This window comes from Terrapene carolina, unplaced genomic scaffold (genome assembly GCF_002925995.2).
Source record: "Terrapene carolina triunguis isolate 2854851 unplaced genomic scaffold, T_m_triunguis-2.0 Scaffold51647, whole genome shotgun sequence".
Taxonomy (NCBI): domain Eukaryota; kingdom Metazoa; phylum Chordata; order Testudines; family Emydidae; genus Terrapene; species Terrapene triunguis.
In genome coordinates, this window is record NW_020715998.1 from 1,701 (window position 1) to 19,102 (window position 17,402).

The window sequence follows — 17,402 nt, forward strand, 5'->3', positions numbered from 1 at the left end:
CACCGTCCACTCGCTGCCGCGGCACTGCCCGTGCCGCAACCAGAGCAGGCAGGCTCGGAGGCCGCCCGGTCAGACGGGCTGGATACGCACATTCTCCCTGGCCACGCCGCACCCTAACAATGCAAAGGCCACTCACAGCGCGGCACCTTCTCAGTCTGCCAGGCGCGGCGCAATCCACCTCGTCCCGCCAGCGCCCACGCACACACCCGCCCCAGAGGCTGCGGCAGCTGCCAGCGCAGTGGCCCCAGCCGGGAGGCACTGGCAGGACAGATCCGGGTGGGGGGTGTTCTGAGAACAGGGAGAGGAACATCTCGTGTCCGCTTGGATCCCCGAGTGCCAGCCTGTGACAGCGGGATGCCAGCAGCCAACGCTGCAGCGGACGAGATTCTGGTACTGAGGCGAAGGGGGAAGTGACATCGATGTACGTAGCTTCAACCCCTCGGAAAGGACCCCTCTGCGGAACGCCCGGCCCGCGCCAGGGCTCAGGAGCACGCAGCGAGCTCCTGCATTCGAGGGAAGCCCCCGTGGTGCGCGGAGCCAGCTAGCCGTCTTCTAGGCTTAATTGAATGTGGTCTGTTGGGAGCGCTTCGCTAGCGGCGTGCGGGGCCCCTGGGGCTCCAGCCAGCAGTCCACTTAATTCTTCCATTAATTACATCCAGGGGCTGATTCAGCAGCTGGGGGAGATCACATGAAAGTGTGCGTGCTCCGATAAGCAGGGACCAGCGCGCGTAAGCCCCCCTTAGTCCCCCCACCATGTCTGTGAGAGCTGAGCCTGCGATCAAGTGACCCCCAGCGCTGGGGCTGGCTGCTGTAGGATCGCATGGGCGACCCAGAGTGCCACCACTCCCTAGCCCAGCTGGGGGGTGGGCAGAGGCTGCTGCCTCCTGAACGCTCCCCGACCCCCAGCCTGGTTCCCGGCCCCCTGGAGAGGCAGGCAGACCTCACGGGAGCTGGGAGTTCGCTGTCAGAAAGTGAATCCTGCGCCGTGTCCCTGCCCTGGGCTCGCCGCCTGCTGCTTCTCTTCTCCCCTGGCCGAGCTTCTCCGGGGGGCTGCGTGTGCCCTGTGCTTGATCTCTCCCTTCGCGGGGTGCCTGCAGCCACCTCTGCCTGCTCCCTTCCCAGCTGGCTCGCACTGCCTGCACCCCGGCTCCAGACTCCCGCAGCCCTGGCTGGGGCAGGCGCAGAGACGCTGACCTGTACCCGGCAGAGTGAGCCACTCCCCTGGCCGGGAAGGGCAGGGCCTGCTCGGTCTCTGCCCCCTCGGCTGGGTGCTTGCTGCGGGCAGAGCCCTGGCCCCTCTGGGCTGGCAGCGCTGGGCAGCACACACCAGGGCCACCTGGCTAAATGTACCACTGGTGACTCACGGCTGCTGCGCTTTGCGAACAGCGCACGAGGCCAGAGCGGAGCCAGGGGCGATTTAGGCTGGATACCAGCAAGCCCCCTGGCAGAGAGATGTTGGGAAGCCTCCTGGCCCGGGACGCTTTGTAACGGGGCAAAGGGCTGGAGCGCATGGCGGGGAGCAGCCCTGCGCTGGCCCCCGGACCGGATGATCCTGTTCCCTGCCACCCTCCGCTCACCGCAGCCCCGCCCCAGGGCACATTGCAGCAGGGCCCACCCCGGGCACAGGGGCAGTCGAAGGAGAGTCCCCAAGCTGATAGGCAGGCAGCAGGATCTGCAGCCGGCAAGCACCTGGCTGTCCACGCAGTGGCCCGGCCCAGGGGCCTCTCTGCTGGGTTACAGGCTGGCAAGGATTCAGACAAGGAGCAGCCCGAGGCGCAGTGCTCAAGCGCGGCAGGGGCAGAGCAGAGTCTAGCCAGCGCCCGTGTAGCTCAGTGTCAGCCTAAGGTGGGCGTCCCGCGTCTCTCCACACTGTCCCTGGGAGGAGAGCCGCCTTCAGGGGCAGTCCCGGTCCCACCCGCCCCGGCACAGGCAGCGAGAATCCGGGTAAATGAAATCCCAAAACGGTCCGGGCCAGATCCTCAGCTGGTGGAGCCTTGCCCAGGCCTGCCCGCCCCGGCAAATACGGCCCTGTGCTGAGCCCAGCCCCGCTGGTGTCCCGGTGGCCCCCGGGCTCTGTCCGGCTACTGTCTCAGCACCAATTCCCCCCAGTGCCTTTCAGTCTTTCCCTTCGACGCCGGCCCCTTTCCATCCCGGCTTGGACTGCAGAGAATCCAGGCCCAGCTTGAGCCATTCCAGCCGCTGACTCGGCTACCCAGGGGCGCCGTGAGTGGGCATCTGTCCCCAGAGGCCTGTGCTCCCAGGGGCTGGGGTGAGCTTTGCATGGGAGGGGGGCTCCTCCCCAGCCACAGGACTGCAGTGCTGGCTCGGCGTTCCCATCCCACGTGCAGCTCCCCCCAGGGTTCTGGCCCTCAGTAAGCACTGGGAGACCCTGTGCTGGGCTGGCATAGCCCCTGTGCCCAGCCTGGAGTCTGCATTTGGCTGCGTGCCCTGGAGAGCCGCTCTGTCCCGTCCCAGAGCCCCCCCTTGCAGAGCCGTGGCTACCGCCAGCGTGGGGCGGAGGGATTGGCGGTGGCTGTGGCTGGCTCTGAGAACAGGGTCCCCCAACGCCAGCAGCGGCACGTGCCAGCCATGGGCATTGTCTGGGGCTGGGCCCCATGTTGTCAGCGCCTGGGCTCTGGTCCGGGGCAGACGGTGTTTGTAGTGAGCCCCCCACCCCGGCTCCTTCGTAGCGGGGACAGGCTGGCCAGGCCCCCTGGCACCGAGCTGCTTCGCTCAGCCATTCGCAGCGGCTATACGGCCGCCTCTTGGGCTGCCCCTGCCGGCGCTGACGGGTTTGTGTTCCCGTGTCAGTGCTCAGAGCAGGCACCAGGACTCCTGGGTTCTCTCCCAGGCTGGGAGGGGAGTGGATTCTAGTGAGTTGGGGGTGGGGTCAGGACTCCTGGGTTCCCAACTCTGGGCCAGGGTGGGGGTCTGTGGGTTGGGGGGGGTGGAAATGGGGTCAGGACTCCTGGGTTCTAGCCCGAGGTGTGCCACTGACCCTGGGAGCAGCCTGGTGTGACAATGCGGTTCTGGCGGAACCCAACTGAGAGTGCCAACTCAGGACAAATTGCTCAAACAGGGCAGTTACAGCCCAAGGCTGGGGTTTTTCCACCTCTAAGGCAAACCAAACCAGCCAGACTAGGAGGGCTTCGGTCTCACCCCACTGGCTAACCGCAAGTCCCACAAGCAATCTCCTTAGACACTCCAGTTTCCCAGTATCACCACCAGTGCCACTCGTTATGGGGACAAATGGTTATGAAAACCAAGACCCCAGTAAAAGAAAAAGGTTCTCCTGATTCCAAAGGATCAAGCCCCAGACCCAGGTCAATATACAAATCAGATCTTACCCACAAATCACGCTGTTGCCAATCCTTTAGAATCTAAAATCTAAAGGTTTATTCATAAAAGGAAAAAGATAGAGATGAGAGCTAGAATTGGTTAAATGGAATCAATTCCATACAGTAATGGCAAAGTTCTTGGTTCAGGCTTGTAGCAGTGATGGAATAAACTGCAGGTTCAAATCAAGTCTCTGGAACATCCCCAGCTGGGATGGGTCCTCAGTCCTTTGTTCAGAGCTTCAGTTTGTAGCAAAGTCCCTCCAGAGGTATGAAGCAGGATTGAAGACAAGATGGAGATGAGGCATCAGCCTTTTATAGTCTTTTCCAGGTGTAAGAACACCTCTTTGTCCTTACTGTGGAAAATTACAGCAAAATGGAGTCTGGAGTCACATGGGCCAGTCCCTGCATACTTTGCTGAGTCTGAAGGCATATTTGCCTTCTCTCAATGAGTCCATTGTATAGCTGATGGTCCTTAATGGGCCATCAAGCAGGCTAGGCAGAGCCAATCCCAGCTTGTCTGGGATGTCACCCAGAAGCATAGCATAAGTTTGCCATACAGACAGTATAGAGCCAATATTCATAACTTCAACTACAAAACTGATACACACATATAGACAGCATAATAATAACCAGTAAACCATAACCTTGTCTTAGACACCCCATTTGACCCCCTTTATACAAGATTTGGTGCCACTACAGGACCTTGGTTGCAACAATGATCTATATGGTCCCAGTTTATGTCAATAACGTCACACCTGGGCAGAACCCTGGCTCCGTGCCCCGCGGGCAGCCCTGGCTCCGTGCCCCGCGGGCAGGGTCTCAGGGCTGGGGCAGCACAGCTCCAGCCTTGGGAGATGGCTGATGGGCTCCTACCCCGGCCAGAGCCCGGTGCTGGGCGGGCGAGTGGAGCTGGGGTCCCCTGCTACCCGGGCAGTCAGGCCTGAGCAGCCACGGTGCCAGCAGGAGGTGTGGGACCCCAGGGGCTGTAGCTCCGGCAGCCCGCAGCACTCGGTTGTGATGGGGGCCAGATGCCCACGCCCCCGTCTCTGTCCTGGAAGGTGCCCACCTGTCACCTCGGTATCTAACCAGCCTGGATCTTGGAGCCCTTCACAACCCGGGGGCCGCTCAGATGATACGGGGCGGCCGGTGGCAGGACAGGCAGTAGTGCTGGAGGTGCCTTGCCTGCAGCACCACGGGGCCTGGCCATGGTCCCAAGCACACGTGGCTGCCAGGCACTGGGCCTGGGACAGGTGCCAGGACTCCCCCACAGGCCAGCCCTTGGTTCAGGTGCCATGGGCACAAGGCCCGGCTGGGCGCCCCGCTGTCAGCTCCTCCTCGGGATGGTGGCTGCCTCGGTCCGCGAGCGGGGTGAGCTCAGCACGGCCGCCCCGTGCTCTGGGGGTGCCGGGAGCCCTGCCGGGAGGGGGGGGGGGGGGCGCCGCCCGGGGGGGCTGGAAGGAGACGGGTGAAGGGAAGTTCCCAGCCCAGGCACCGCGCACCCATGAGAACTCAGCCCAGGGAACCGTCCTGCCTGTGCCCAGCAGCATCTCCTTGTGGTGTCCGTGCGCAGGGGCCCTGTGGTGGCTTCCGGGGGGAGGGCTCCTGCCGGTGCTGGGTGGAGGGGGAGAGGTCCTCGTGCCGCGGCTGACTCAGCGAGGGGCCGTGGGCAGGTCACTGCAGGCCCCGTTCGCAGAGGCGGCTGTGTGCCCGGGTACGGGCACCTCTCTCTGAGGGGCAGCGCTTTGGTGGCTCCAAAGAGCCCCTGTCACGGGGAAGCCGCGCTCTGCAGAGCCGGTCCCGGTCCGAAGCAGGCGCCTCGTCTGCCTGGCTGCTTCCCTGCCCCAACGCCGGTGTCTGAGGGGGGCAGCGCCAGCCGTGCCCTTTCCCTGGCCCCAGGTGGCACCCCGGCCGCAGCTCGCTCGCTGGGCTGCTTGCTTTGGCCAGAGCCTGCTCTCTGGTGTCCGTGGCGCACTCGCAGCCTGTGGGGAGCTCTCTGGGCTGGCCAGCGATCGGCCGGGGGTGAGGCAGGCAGTCGATGTGACCGGTTGATCCATTCTCGTTGCTCAGGCTGGGTCTGATCCGATCCTTCCTCCTCACTGCCGCGAGCCGGGGCAGCTCCATCCAACTCGGCCGTGCCGGTAACCCGGCTGCAGGCTGCGGTGCCCCCTCGGTCTGGCGGGGGCTGGGGTCTGCTCCCCGCCAGCTGCTCCCTCGTCTCAGCCCCGAGCGTGAGGGGGTTTCTGCTCCCTGTGGCAGCAGGTGTGTGTGTGTTCTGCTGTGCCCGCACCGTCGGCTGGCCTGTGTCGCTGGCCGCCTGTGACAGCCCCCGCTGCTTGTTCAGCCTCCGAGCGACGGGATTGGACGTGATACGCTGTCACGTCCAATCAGCGTCCCGGCCCGCTCCTGCCATCCTGAACGCCGGGGTGCCGGCGCCGCTCAGCGTGGGGCTAGGGGAGGAGAGGTCACTGCTCAACAGCTGCGTCCTTCCCAGGGCGTGGGCATGGGCCGGGCTGGCTGGGCACTGCTGCCTGGGGCATTGCCAAGGGCTGCAGCCACTCGCAGGGCACCTGAGCTGCACCGGCTCAAACCGGGGCTGGTAGGGTGGTACTGCCATGCCGGCATTTCCCAGCGCCCTGGCCAGGCCCTGGTGCCCGGGCTGCACCCTGCACAGCTGGCCCAGGGGCCTTCCCCCTCCCAGCAGCTCCGGGCCACGGGCTGCTGCGCCTGGTGTGAATCCAGAGTCACCCGGGGGCAGGTGGTGAAGCCGCAGCAGAGTCTGGCCCAGAGGGAGGGAGCTGTGGATGGTTAATAACACACCGGTGCCAGGAGCCCACCCCTTCCCCTGAGCCTGCCGAGCTGCAGCGTGTAACTGCTCTCTACCCATCAATGCCCCTCTATCCAGACCCGCAGCCCCCTGCTATCCCAGCCCTGGGCTCCCCCCGCCCCCCAGCTCTGCCAGTGTCCTTTAATCCCAACCCACAGCACCCCTCCGCCATCCCAGGCACACAGCTCTGTCGCTGCCCCTCAGTCCCGACCCGCACCACTGCCTGCTGTGCCAGCCCTGGGCTCCCCGGTGCACTGGGTCAGCGCTGGGCCAGGGGGTCCCCCGGAGAATGACTCGGTGCCCCTCGCCCGCTCCGTCTCTCAGCCCCGGTCTCCTCTCCCCGGCAGGTCTGGTCCCAGTACGAGGAGGCGCCGGTGGAGGAGGTGGTGCCGGTGCTGGAGGAGAAGGAGCGAACCACCAACTACAAGCCGGTCTTCGTGACGGAGATCACCGACGAGCTGCACTTCTACGTGCAGGACGTGGAGACAGGTAGGTGGCGGCGGGGAAAGGGGGGGCATCGTGTAACCGCGGTGGAATGGGACAAGGCAGGGCTGGGGGGGGGATTGCCCCCACTCCTCTCTCCTTCCTCGGGGGCCTGTGGGCAGCTGCTCCCGTCTGGCTGGGAGCGCCGAGCTCAGGAACCAGCCATGAGGAATCAGAGCCGAGTCTCACAGGGCCCATCCCCCCGGCAGCTCCACTGCTCCCGGCCCGGCTGGGCCGGGTGAGGCCATGTGGCCTGCAGGGTGTGGGCAGCATGCCCAGCCGGCACCTCCCCAGGGTGAGCCACGGGCTCGCTCCCGGCAGCGAGTGGCTCCCTGGGCCAGGCCCTCGGTAACGGGCGAGCCCCGGGGGGAGCCTCTCCCCACGCTCACGCCCACAGCTGCACCAGCTCCTCTTGCAGCTCGGCCCACCTGGGCACTGGGTACGTGAGGGACCGTGCGGCGCAGCAGGGGCTCGGGGGGAGGGTGGGTGATGGGCTCGGGGCCACGGGGAGCAGCTCGGCTACTTCCCCTCCTCTGGCCAGCGGGGGCGAGGCTCTAGCTCCCCAGAAGGTGCCCCATCCGTCCGTCCATCATCCACTGGACCAAGGGGATCCCGTGGATATAGTGGACTTGGATTTTCAGAAAGCCTTTGACAAGGTCCCTCACCAATGGCTCTTGAGCAAAGTGAGCCGCCATGGGGCAAAAGGGACGGTTCTCTCATGGATCAGTAACGGGTTAAAAGGCAGGAAACAAAGGGTAGGAATAGGACGTGTGGGCATTGGCGGGGCCCTGGGGAAGTCACCGGGGTAGATCCAGGGAGGGCAGCGCCATGCCCGGGAGGTTTAAGGGGCCGCCAGGCCGGATTGTGAGCAGGGGGGGCTCGGCACAGAGCCTGCAGGAGGGACAGACCCGGAGAGAGGTTGTTCGGGAGGGAAGGGGCCGTAGTTTCAATTCAAATGAGCTTCGCCCCCTGTGCTGCGGCTCCCGTTCGGGAGGGGGAAGCTCCGGCCCTGCCAGGAGCCGTCTGATCCCGCCGGGACCTTGCTGCGCCCGGGTTCTCGGTGTAGCACAGCGAACCAGGCCCCTAGATCGTCCGTCTGTGCCCGGGCCAGGTGCAGCTACGCCCCAGGCACTTACAAACCGGCGCCAGAGGAGAAAAGGGGCAGCAAAGAGCCATGAGAATTCTTAAAGCAGAGATTCCCAAACTGTGGGGCGCCCCCCCCAGGGGGCACAGAGGCACGTACGGGGTGGTGGTGGGTGGGAGTGCCACCCAGCCCTGCTCCAGCCCAAGCCTTGGCCCCCGATCGTGGCCTGTCCCCAGCCCTGCCCCCATCCTCAGCCCCCAGCTGCGGCTCTGCTCCCGGTGCCCCCAGCCCCAGCTCGGACCGACCCCAGCTCCAGCCCCAGCCTTGGCCCCCTTACCTCTGTCTGCGCCTCCCTCCCCCCTCCCCCCCGAGCTGTGGCCCCACTCCTGGCTCCCGAGAGGGCAGGGGGTAAAGTGGGGCGTGACCGTGAAAAGTTTGGGGCGCGCCGGATTAAAGGCTTCGAAACCTGCCTTGAGTGAGAGACCCGTGGAGCTCCGGCTGTTTAGCATCGCAGAGAAGCAGCGAAGGGGTCGCCTGATCCCAGTCTGTCAGTACCTGCCCGGGGAGAAGTATTTGATCAGGGGCCCGGCGGCCTAGCAGGTCCCATGGTGGGCAACGGGAGCGAGACCCTGGGCTGGAATGAACCGGGACTGTAGAACGGGGAGGGTAATTAATCAGTGGAATAGGGGCTCGGGGGGATTATTTGGAAGTGAAGGGTGGCCGTTTGTCTGACAGCTCTGCTCTGGCTCAAACGGAGTCATTCAGGGCAGTGCCATGCCTGTGTCATGCGTCAGAGTGGAGGGTATCGGTGCCAGGCGGTTACCGGGAGTGACGCGAGCTCTAAACCCAGCCAGGCCACGCGCTCAGCGCCCAGGCAGCCGACACCGCTGCGGCCGCAGCTGGGGAGCGGCCGCCTGTGAGGGGCTGCGCGGGTGGCCCTTGGGCTGGCTCTGACAGGTGCCCCCTGCCTGACCAGGTCTCTCCCCCTGCAGGGACCCAGCTGGAGAAGCTGATGGAGAACATGCGGAGCGAGATCGCCGGCCACCCGCCCGTGGAAGGGTCTTACGCGCCGCGCCGCGGGGACTACTGCATCGCCAAATTTGTGGATGGGGAATGGTGAGTCTCGGTCCCGGGCTGGGCACGGAGCCACGTGGCCAGCTGGGGGGCGTCCTCTCCCCAGGGATGTGGGGGCGGGGCTCTGGCTGCAGTGCCGCTGGGCATGCGCTGGGTACACCAGCTCCTGCTGAATGCCCTGCCTAAGAATAGTGCCCCGGGAGCCAGGGGAGGGCTCTCGGTGAGGGGGGGCGCTGGCTCAGTGCAGTAATACAGGGGGTGGGCGCAGGGGGAGGGCTGGGGGAGCTGAGCCATCCGTGTCTGTTCACCCCGCAGCCTCCCAGGGCAGGATGGGAGGGTTCGGGAATCGCTGGCCCCAGGCCCAGCAGGGGTATCGCTGGCAGGCAGGAGCCAGGGGGAGGGTGTGACGGAGCAGGGAGCGGGGCAGATTTGACCTGGGAATGTTGCAGGGGGGTTACACTGGGGATGGGGACTTCCCTTGAAGGAAGCTACCTGAGCTGTAACCTGAGCCAGGAGGGAGGTTGGGAGAAGAAACACCTTCTGCCTGGGAGACTGAACAAAGGAGAGGAGGAGCAGAGAGGAGTGGGGAGAAAGGGGCTGGAGGAGTTTTTAGTTTTCAGTTTGGGCTGGGTGGTGCAACGCAGGGAACCCCAAGCTGGGGTCTAAGCTCCCTAAACCCCCCAGAAGGACTTGATTGAGGGGTTCTGGTTGCACCTACACGCTCTGCTTGGGACTGTGTTCCTGTCATCTAATAAACCTTCTGTTTTACTGGCTGGCTGAGAGTCACGGTGAATCTCAGGAAGAGGGGTGCAGGGCTCTGACTCCCCCACACTCCGTGACAGAGGGTAGAACTGGGCTGGTGCCAGAAATGCCTGTGCTGGGGGTCACAACTCTCTGAGGGGGGAGGGGAGACCTCAAGCCAGCTTTATCCGTGGAGTGTCAGCGGAATCCAGGTCATAGCAAGCAGCCGGCCCGGGGCCCACGCCGCAGCCGGCCGTGCCCAGCAGAGCCAGCCCGGGGCCCACGCCGCAGCCGGCCGTGCCCAGCAGAGCCGGCCCGGGGCCCACATCACTGAGATGAGCAGGCACTCTGCACATACACCTCTGCCCCTCACAAATGGTGCCAGCTCCAGCCCTGGGGCCGGGCTGATTGCCATGGCTGGGAAGGGACCTGGCCCGGAGTGGCACCTCCAGACACTGCCCTGCCCCGGCGTGGCACGGCCTCAGAGCTCACTGGTGAGGGGACCCTCCTCCGTGCTGCAGGGAGAAGCCACCAGGCTCCTCGGCTGCTCCCACTGCCTCTGGGGGGCTGCAAGCCCCAATCCCCTCTCCCGCTGCCGGGGGGAACAGATGGGAAACGCCCCCCGGCTGTGTGAGGCCACTGTGCGGGGGGAGGGTGCCAGCACCTTGGCAGCTGTGAGTTGGCACAGCTGTGTTCACACCTCGGCACTGCGGGTCCCAGCCAGCAGCCCGCCCCCCCCCGCCAATGCATCAGAGCACGGGGCGGGGGTGGGGGGGCCCTCAGCTGTGCCTTGGTCTGAACCCCCAGCAGCAGTATCTCTGCTCCGACGTGCCTTACCCTGCCGCTCCTGGCACGGGACGGGTCCCCGCCCCCACTCCAGCAGGGCAGCCCCCGTTCTGTCTGCACCAGCTCCTGCTGCCCCCTCTGGCGGGCATCGCCCCCTGCTGGGCGCTGAGCAAAGCTGGGGCCTTGGCAGGGGCTCTTTGCTCTCACCCCCAGGGAAGGCCAGTGGGGTTCCCTGTGCAGGCCCAGGCCTCTGCCTGGTGAGGAGGGGGCGCTCAGCGAGGGGCTCAGCTGCTGGTCCGGTGGCCTGCACTGGGGTGCGGCTCTCTCCCGGGGGGCTCCGTGCAGTGACTCTGTGCCTGGCTCCGGGAGAGCCACGCGGGGCGCGCCAGGCCCGGCACAGTCGGTGGCTGCCAGGCTCTGTTCTGTCTCCTGCTCCTTCGGGGGGAGCAGCCTGGCTCTGCGCAGGGCAAAGCTGAGATCCTGTCCCGGGCCGGGGGCGGCGAAGGCACCACGGACGTCTGTCGGTGCGAAGCCCCAGCCGGATCTGCGGCTAATTACCGCCGTGGCGAGCGGGTTGGTTTCAGCAGCGCACATCAATCTGCTCATTCGTCGCGGTGCTTTGTGCTCCAGGGGCCCATTGATCTGTTCCTCCCCTCTCGGCTCCTGGAGCCCGGCCAGGGGGCAGGGACGGCAGGAGAGGGGCAGTGCTGGGGATCTGAGCAGGGCCGGGGTTCGGGCTGCACCTCGGGGGTCTGTCTAGGGGCTCTCTCCCCCAGTCGGTCTCTCTCGGTCCCATCGGCCTGCTCCCGTCTGTTGGGGGGCAGGGGGACTGGTTCTCACCCGTGTTCCCTGCCTGCCAGGTACCGGGCCCGCGTGGAGAAGGTGGAGTCGCCAGCCAGGGTGCACATCTTCTACATCGACTACGGCAACGTGAGTTCCTGGCCCCTCTGTGGGGGCACCGCTACCAGCTGGGCGGCCGCGTTCATGTTCACCACCCCAGCCGGCCCAGCTAAGCCCGGCTCCCTCCCCAGCAACCACCAGAGGGCTTAGGCTGCAAGGAACGCAGCCCCCACCCCTGTCTGTCAGCAGCGTGCCGAGGAAGGGCCAAGCCGCGGCGGCCCCGGCGGAAGGGCTGAGAAGGGAATGTGGGTGCGGGAATCACACGGTTCCAGTGCAGATGGTCAGGAACCTGCCCATCCACCTGGCCCCCAAGCGCTGAGATCCTGGTCTCCCTGCCCCCACCCCGCTGTATCGCCCGGGGCAGGCGCGGCGTGGCTGTTCCCCTCGCTGCCACACCCAGGTGCCCGGCGCGCTCCACGGGCGCGGTTCACACTGCGGGGCTGAGCGCCTCTGGCCCTGCCACGACACGCAGCGGGAGAGCTTGCGCACCATGCCGGAGCGCCCGCCGCCCCGTGGAGCCCCCTGACCCCCTGTCCCTTTGCTCCCTGCAGAAGGAGACCCTGCCCTCTACGCGCCTGGGCACCCTGCCGCCTGCCTTCAGCACCCGCATCCTGCCTGCCCAGGCCATTGAGTACAAGTTTGCCTTCATCCAGGTGCCACAGGATGTAAGTATGCAGGGGTGGGGCTCCCAGGGGGGCGGGGCAGGGGCAGGGCTCCCCATGGGGTGGAGGGGGGCTCCCCAGAAGGTGGGGCCTGAACCCAGCCTGCCCAGCGCCCTGCTGCCCACAGCGGGCAAAATACATCTCTTCCCGACTCCAGGGAGGGGCCGATCGTGTCGGCCGTTCTCAACACGTGTCCATCTCTGTCCGGCTTTGCAATCCCCCCGGGCACACTCCACACCGCCCCTGTGCGCTCAGCTCAGGGCCCGGCTTCCCCGCCCGGCTCTGGCCATGCGTTGCCCATGCCCAGCCCCGTGGCGATGGTCTCTCTCTCCCGGCCTCTCCAGGACGACGCGCGCGCCGACGCGGTGGATAGCGTGGTGCGGGACATCCAGAACACCCAGTGCCTGCTGAACGTGGAGCACCTCGGGCCCAGCTGCCCCCACGTCACCCTGCAGTTCGCCGACTCCAAGGGCGACGTGGGGCTGGGGCTGGTCAAGGAGGGGCTGGTCATGGTGGAGGCGCGGAAGGAGAAGCAGTTCCAGAAAGTGGTACGTGAGGTCCCACCCCCCCGCAGAGCGGGAGCAGGGTGGGGAGGGGTCCATGGGCTTGGCCTGTGGCTTTGGCCTGATGCGGGGGGTGCAGGGGCTGGGGGTACATGGGGTGCAGCTGCTGAGGTGTCCCTGTGTGCCCAGGGGATTTGGGGGGAGGGGGCGCAGGGGGGCATGTGCAGAGCGTGGGGGTGGGGGAACGGGTGCCGAGGGCCTGGGCATGCCCAGCCCTGGTGAGTGCCAGTGCCAGGTTCGTGGGAGTCGCGCTGCCTGCCCCCCTTCGCCCCAGGCTGGCGTCGCTGTGGGTCGGAGGGAGGCCGTCCCGTGTGCTCTGTGCCCGGGGGGCAGGGTGGTGCGTGCAGGGGCGCTGATGTGGTGCTTGCTCATGCCCAGGGCTCACAGATCGATGCTCTGGGTCCCGTGGAGCCGTTTGATTCCCTGGCGGCTCGGCTGGCGGCGCTGTCTCTGCGCCCTGCCAGGGGGATGGACCCCACCCCACTGCAGCCCCCTTGTCCTGTGCCCTGACACAGAGCCCAGTACATGCCAGGCTGCACTCACAGCCCCGGCAGTGTGGGGCCAGCAGGGCCCCCGAGAAGTGTAGCCCCCAGTGACCCTGGGCCAGCCCCGGCAGGGGGTTCCGGAGCCTCACTCCCGGAGCACCAGGGACTCTCCTGAGATCCGACACAAACCTGCCTTGCTGCAGAGTAACCGCCGCTTCTTGTCCAGGACATAAATGAAGGAGCCCGGCCGGACCATGCCTGGCTCTTGGTGGGCAGTGAGGACTAGTGGTTGGAGCAGACGGACTGGGATTCAGCACTCCTGGATTCTAGCCCCACCCTTTGTGGCCTTGGAATGGTCCCAGCCCTGCTGTGTGCCTCAGTTTCCCCATCTGTAGCATGACTCCTCCTTTGCCAAGCGCTTTGAGCCCGCAGTGAAAAGGTGCCCTCGGCCAGTGGGTTCCCAAAGCAGGGCCCCCAGACCCCTGGGCCCCACGCTGGGTTATGTGCGGGTCCGTCCCTAGAGCCAGGGCAGCTTCAGACACTTCTGCTGCGTGGAGGGACCCCAGTTTGTTCTCAGAATGGCATCCGGTGCACAGCACACGGTGCACGCCAGGTCGCTGGTGATACCGGAACAGACAGGGGCCTGGGGCGTTGTCAGCTCCTTGGCAGTAAAGAGCCGGGAAACCGTGACCCGAACCTGACTCCCCCTCCCCCCCACACACACACCTGGGGGGCGACGGGAATTGTCTGGCTCAGACCCCCCACGCTCTGTGTCGTGTGACCTGGCCCAGCGGGCGATTGGGGGCGCGGCTCAGGGGCGGGACCAGCAGGTGATTGGGGGCGTGGGGCGGGGCCGGGCCCAGCAGGTGATTGGGGGCGTGGGGCGGGGGCGGGCCCAGCAGGTGATTGGGGGTGTGGCTACGGGGGCCCGGGCCCAGCGAGAGGGATGCATCCCCACCCCCCATGACGGCCTTTGTCTCGTGCAGATCACCGAGTACCTGAACGCGCAGGAGCTAGCCAAGACCAACCGGGTGAGTCCAGCTCGGGGCCCATAGCAGCCTGTCCCCCAGCCCCAGGGGAGCCGGAGCGGGGCCGGTGCTGGTTGAGGGTGGTATCAGGTTTGGGGAGGAGTGGGGGTGGGGAACAGCCTGGCGGGGGGGCTGTGGGGCAGGGCGGAGGGGGAGCAGGAGACCCCTCCCCGGCCCGCCACGGCTCTCACCTCGGCCCTTCTCCCCTGCAGCTGAACCTGTGGCGTTACGGCGACTTTCGGGCTGACGACGCGGATGAATTTGGCTACAGCCGCTAGGGGAGGCCCCGGGCTCCGGCCCCACCGCACCCACCAAGCTGCCGTCTCTCCTCGTCTCCTCCCCGAGCCCTCGCCCCAGCTGCTGCGCCACCACAGGGCCAGGGCACTGCGCTGGGCCCGTCCCGCCCCCCTTCGCCTCGGCTCCACGCCCCGGGCAGCGAGCCGCTGGGGGGGGCCCTGTGCCCCCTGGGGGGGGCGGGCAGCTCTTGGCCCCCCCGCCCCAGTCCGACCGACGGGGGATCTGCCCTTGCCTCTGTCCCGTGCGGAGCCGGCTCTGGCCTGTATTTAAAGCTTTGGAGGCCAAATAAAGTAGTCGAGTGCTGCGCTGCGCTGTCTCCTTGCGGCTGGGGCCCGCCGGCGTGGGGAGGATCTGGGGGCTCAGTTAGGTACAAAGGGCCATTTCCGGTTCCCCACCCCTGCCCGAAGCGGAGAGGGGGGCCGGCTCGGGAGGGGCTGGGCTGCCAGCCGGCCTCATCCTCAGGATGCACAGCACATCTGTGAACAGCTGGGGCTGGAACCCAGGAGTCCGGGGGAGAAAGGCCCCCGCGTTGGGAAAAGCCAGGCTTACACCAATTCGGGAGGAAGTGGGGGATCAGGTCCTGTGTGGACTGGGGGGGATCCCAGCTGTGATGTGGGGCAAGGTTCCAAGACTGACTCCCCATTTCTCCTGCCCTCCCCTTGTGCCATGGCCCTGCACCCATCCCCCCTTCAGTGGGTGCCCCTGGCCCTCCCTGCCCATTGGGGTCCCCCCCGTCTAACTCACTAGATGGGGAGTTGTCCCGGGGAGCCCCTGCGGGGAGGAGCTTGGCCTCATTCAGGGCAGTGGCTGCTCTTGGGGGGGGTTATTTGCCCCCCCAGGGGTGGCTGTGCCACACGCCGGGAGAACAGAGCCAAGGGGAAGCCCGAGCCCTTTGCTGCCTCCTACACCTGACCCAGCCCTGGGCGGCCCCTCGCACTAGCCACAGGGGTCGTGGGCTGGGACGGACAAGGGAACGAGTCCAACCCCTGCCATGTTCTCCTGAAACGCCGACCCCCTTCCTCCCTGAGCGCCTTGATCCCGCCTGTGTCCCCCGCTTTGCACCCCAGTGCCAGGCACCCCCCTGGCCCTCCCACCCTGCCCCTTGCCTGCAGCGCTCACCTGCCAAGAGTTATGACCCGGGGAATTACAGGCCTGTGTCACGGACTCACAGATCGTGCCCACTCGTGGCCCCGTGCGGTCCGTGGGGGGTGCCCCTTTTAGTGGGACAGCCCTTCTCGGGGGTCCACTCTCTCTCGGGGTCAGGCCCCTCCACCTCCTGGAGCCGCACCTCTCTGAGCCTTAGCACGTCTGTCTCTGCCGTGGGCCCCCTCAGGGAGTCCCCTCGCTCTGGACCCCCGGGGCCTCCACCCCCGAAGGGGTTGATGCCACCCTGTTCTCTAGCCCGGAGTGACTCCCAGACAGCGTAAAACAGGAGGGTTTATTGAGGGTTGAACACAGCACAGGAAACTCTCAGGGCCTCAGGCCTGGCCTCCCTCAGCCCAGCACAGCACAGTCTCCTTGCATCCAGGTGGGCTCTGCCTGCTCCCCCTCTCCAGCCCAGAGCCCCCCTGCTCCCAGCTGGGCATCTCAGATCACCGGCCCCAGGCCCCGCCTCTGTCCATTGTCTTCTCTCCAGGTAAACAGGGTCGTAAACTGGGGCCTCCGCTCTTCGCTTCTGTCCTCTGGCTGGAACCGGCTGGTTCGGTCACTGGGTCCTCACTCTGCAGCCCATTGTCCTCCCACTGGCCAGAACCGGCTGCGTCTCCTCAGCTGGGCCTCCGGGTCACCAGGTCGCCAGGTCACTGGTCGCTGGGGTATCCATCCTCCCGGCCACCGGCTGGGTCCCCACGTCCTCTCTCCGGTCCTCTGCAAAACACACTCCCTCTCCCCTCACCTCGTTAAACCAGTAACACCCAGGGAAACTGAGTCCCATGCCCTCCGCATGCAAACCATTGAAACTCCACCGAAAACGAAACCCCCCCCACTTCGTCACAGCCGGTCAGTCCGACATCGATCCCGGGCACGGAAACGGAGCGGCTGGCGTGGGACTCGGTGAATAGAGCATCACGGGCGGGAGATCAGTGCGGGGTTATGGGGCCAGAGCCTGGCCAGAGAGCTGGGCATTGTTCTTTGGCGGGGTCCCGCGGGCGGTAGCTGCCGGTGAGAGGTGGTGAGTCCGGTGCAGTGTCTGACTTGCTATCGCACGACTAGAACGATAAAAAAGGACCGTGGCCCAGGTTAAATGCTGGCTGACGGTCTCATGCTGTAATTCTTAGGGAATCCTTCTCAGCAAGCGGGCGTGTGCCTGGGGGGCCACAGGGGCTGGTTCTTGGCCCTGTGCTCGGTAACATTTTTATCAATGATCTGGAAAAAAAACATCAGCTCGTGACTGGTAAAGGCTGCATGGGAGTCGTGGTGATTGGTGAGGAGACGGGTCACCGCTATCACGTGATCCATTGCTTGGTACAGAGGGTGCAAGCACCTGGGTGTTTCAATGCCAGTGTGTGCATCTAGGAACGCCGAATGCAGCCACACTTACAGGATGGGGGACTCTGGGAAGGGTTTGGGGGCCATGCCGGATAATGAGCTGAACAGGAGTTCCCAGTGTCAGGCTGTGGCCAAAAGGGCTGATGTGATCCTGGGAGGCATGAACGGGAGCAGAGAGGTGATTTTACTTCTACACTTGGCACTGGTGGGCCCGCTGCTCGGATCCTGCGGCCAGCTCTGGTGTCCACAAGTCGAGAAGGATGTTGATAAATGAGAGGGGTCAGCAAAGAGCATTGAGACTGATGAAAAGATTAGAAAACCTGCCATAGAGTGATAGACTCAAACATCAGAACAGTCGTCCTGGGTCAGACCAATGGTCCATCTAGCCCAGTATCCTGCCGACAGTGGCCAATGGCAGGTGCCCCAGAGGGAGTGAACAGAACAGGGAATCACCAAGTGATCCATCCCCTGTCGCTCATTCCCAGCTTCTGGCAAACAGATGCTAAGGACACCTGGCTAATAGCCATTGATGGACCTATCTTCCATGAATTTATCTTGTTCTTTTTTGAACCCTGTTATAGCCTTGGCCTTCACAACATCCTCTGGCAAGGAGTTCCACAGGTTGACTGTGCATTGTGTGAAGAAATACT

The 17,402-nt window shown here is 65.4% G+C and overlaps 1 protein-coding gene across 1 annotated transcript; it reads left to right on the forward strand.

Moving 5' to 3' along the window:
• Nucleotides 1-6,509: 6,509 nt before the first annotated feature.
• Nucleotides 6,510-14,486, forward strand: LOC113405930 (staphylococcal nuclease domain-containing protein 1-like; the record flags this gene model as incomplete). The annotated part of the gene is made up of 7 exons (XM_026647263.2): nt 6,510-6,651; nt 8,722-8,845; nt 11,191-11,260; nt 11,782-11,895; nt 12,237-12,440; nt 13,927-13,971; nt 14,181-14,486. Coding segments are annotated over 7 exons (765 nt in total), but the record flags the coding sequence as incomplete, so codon positions are not given.
• Between the last annotated feature and the right edge of the window lie 2,916 nt (nt 14,487-17,402).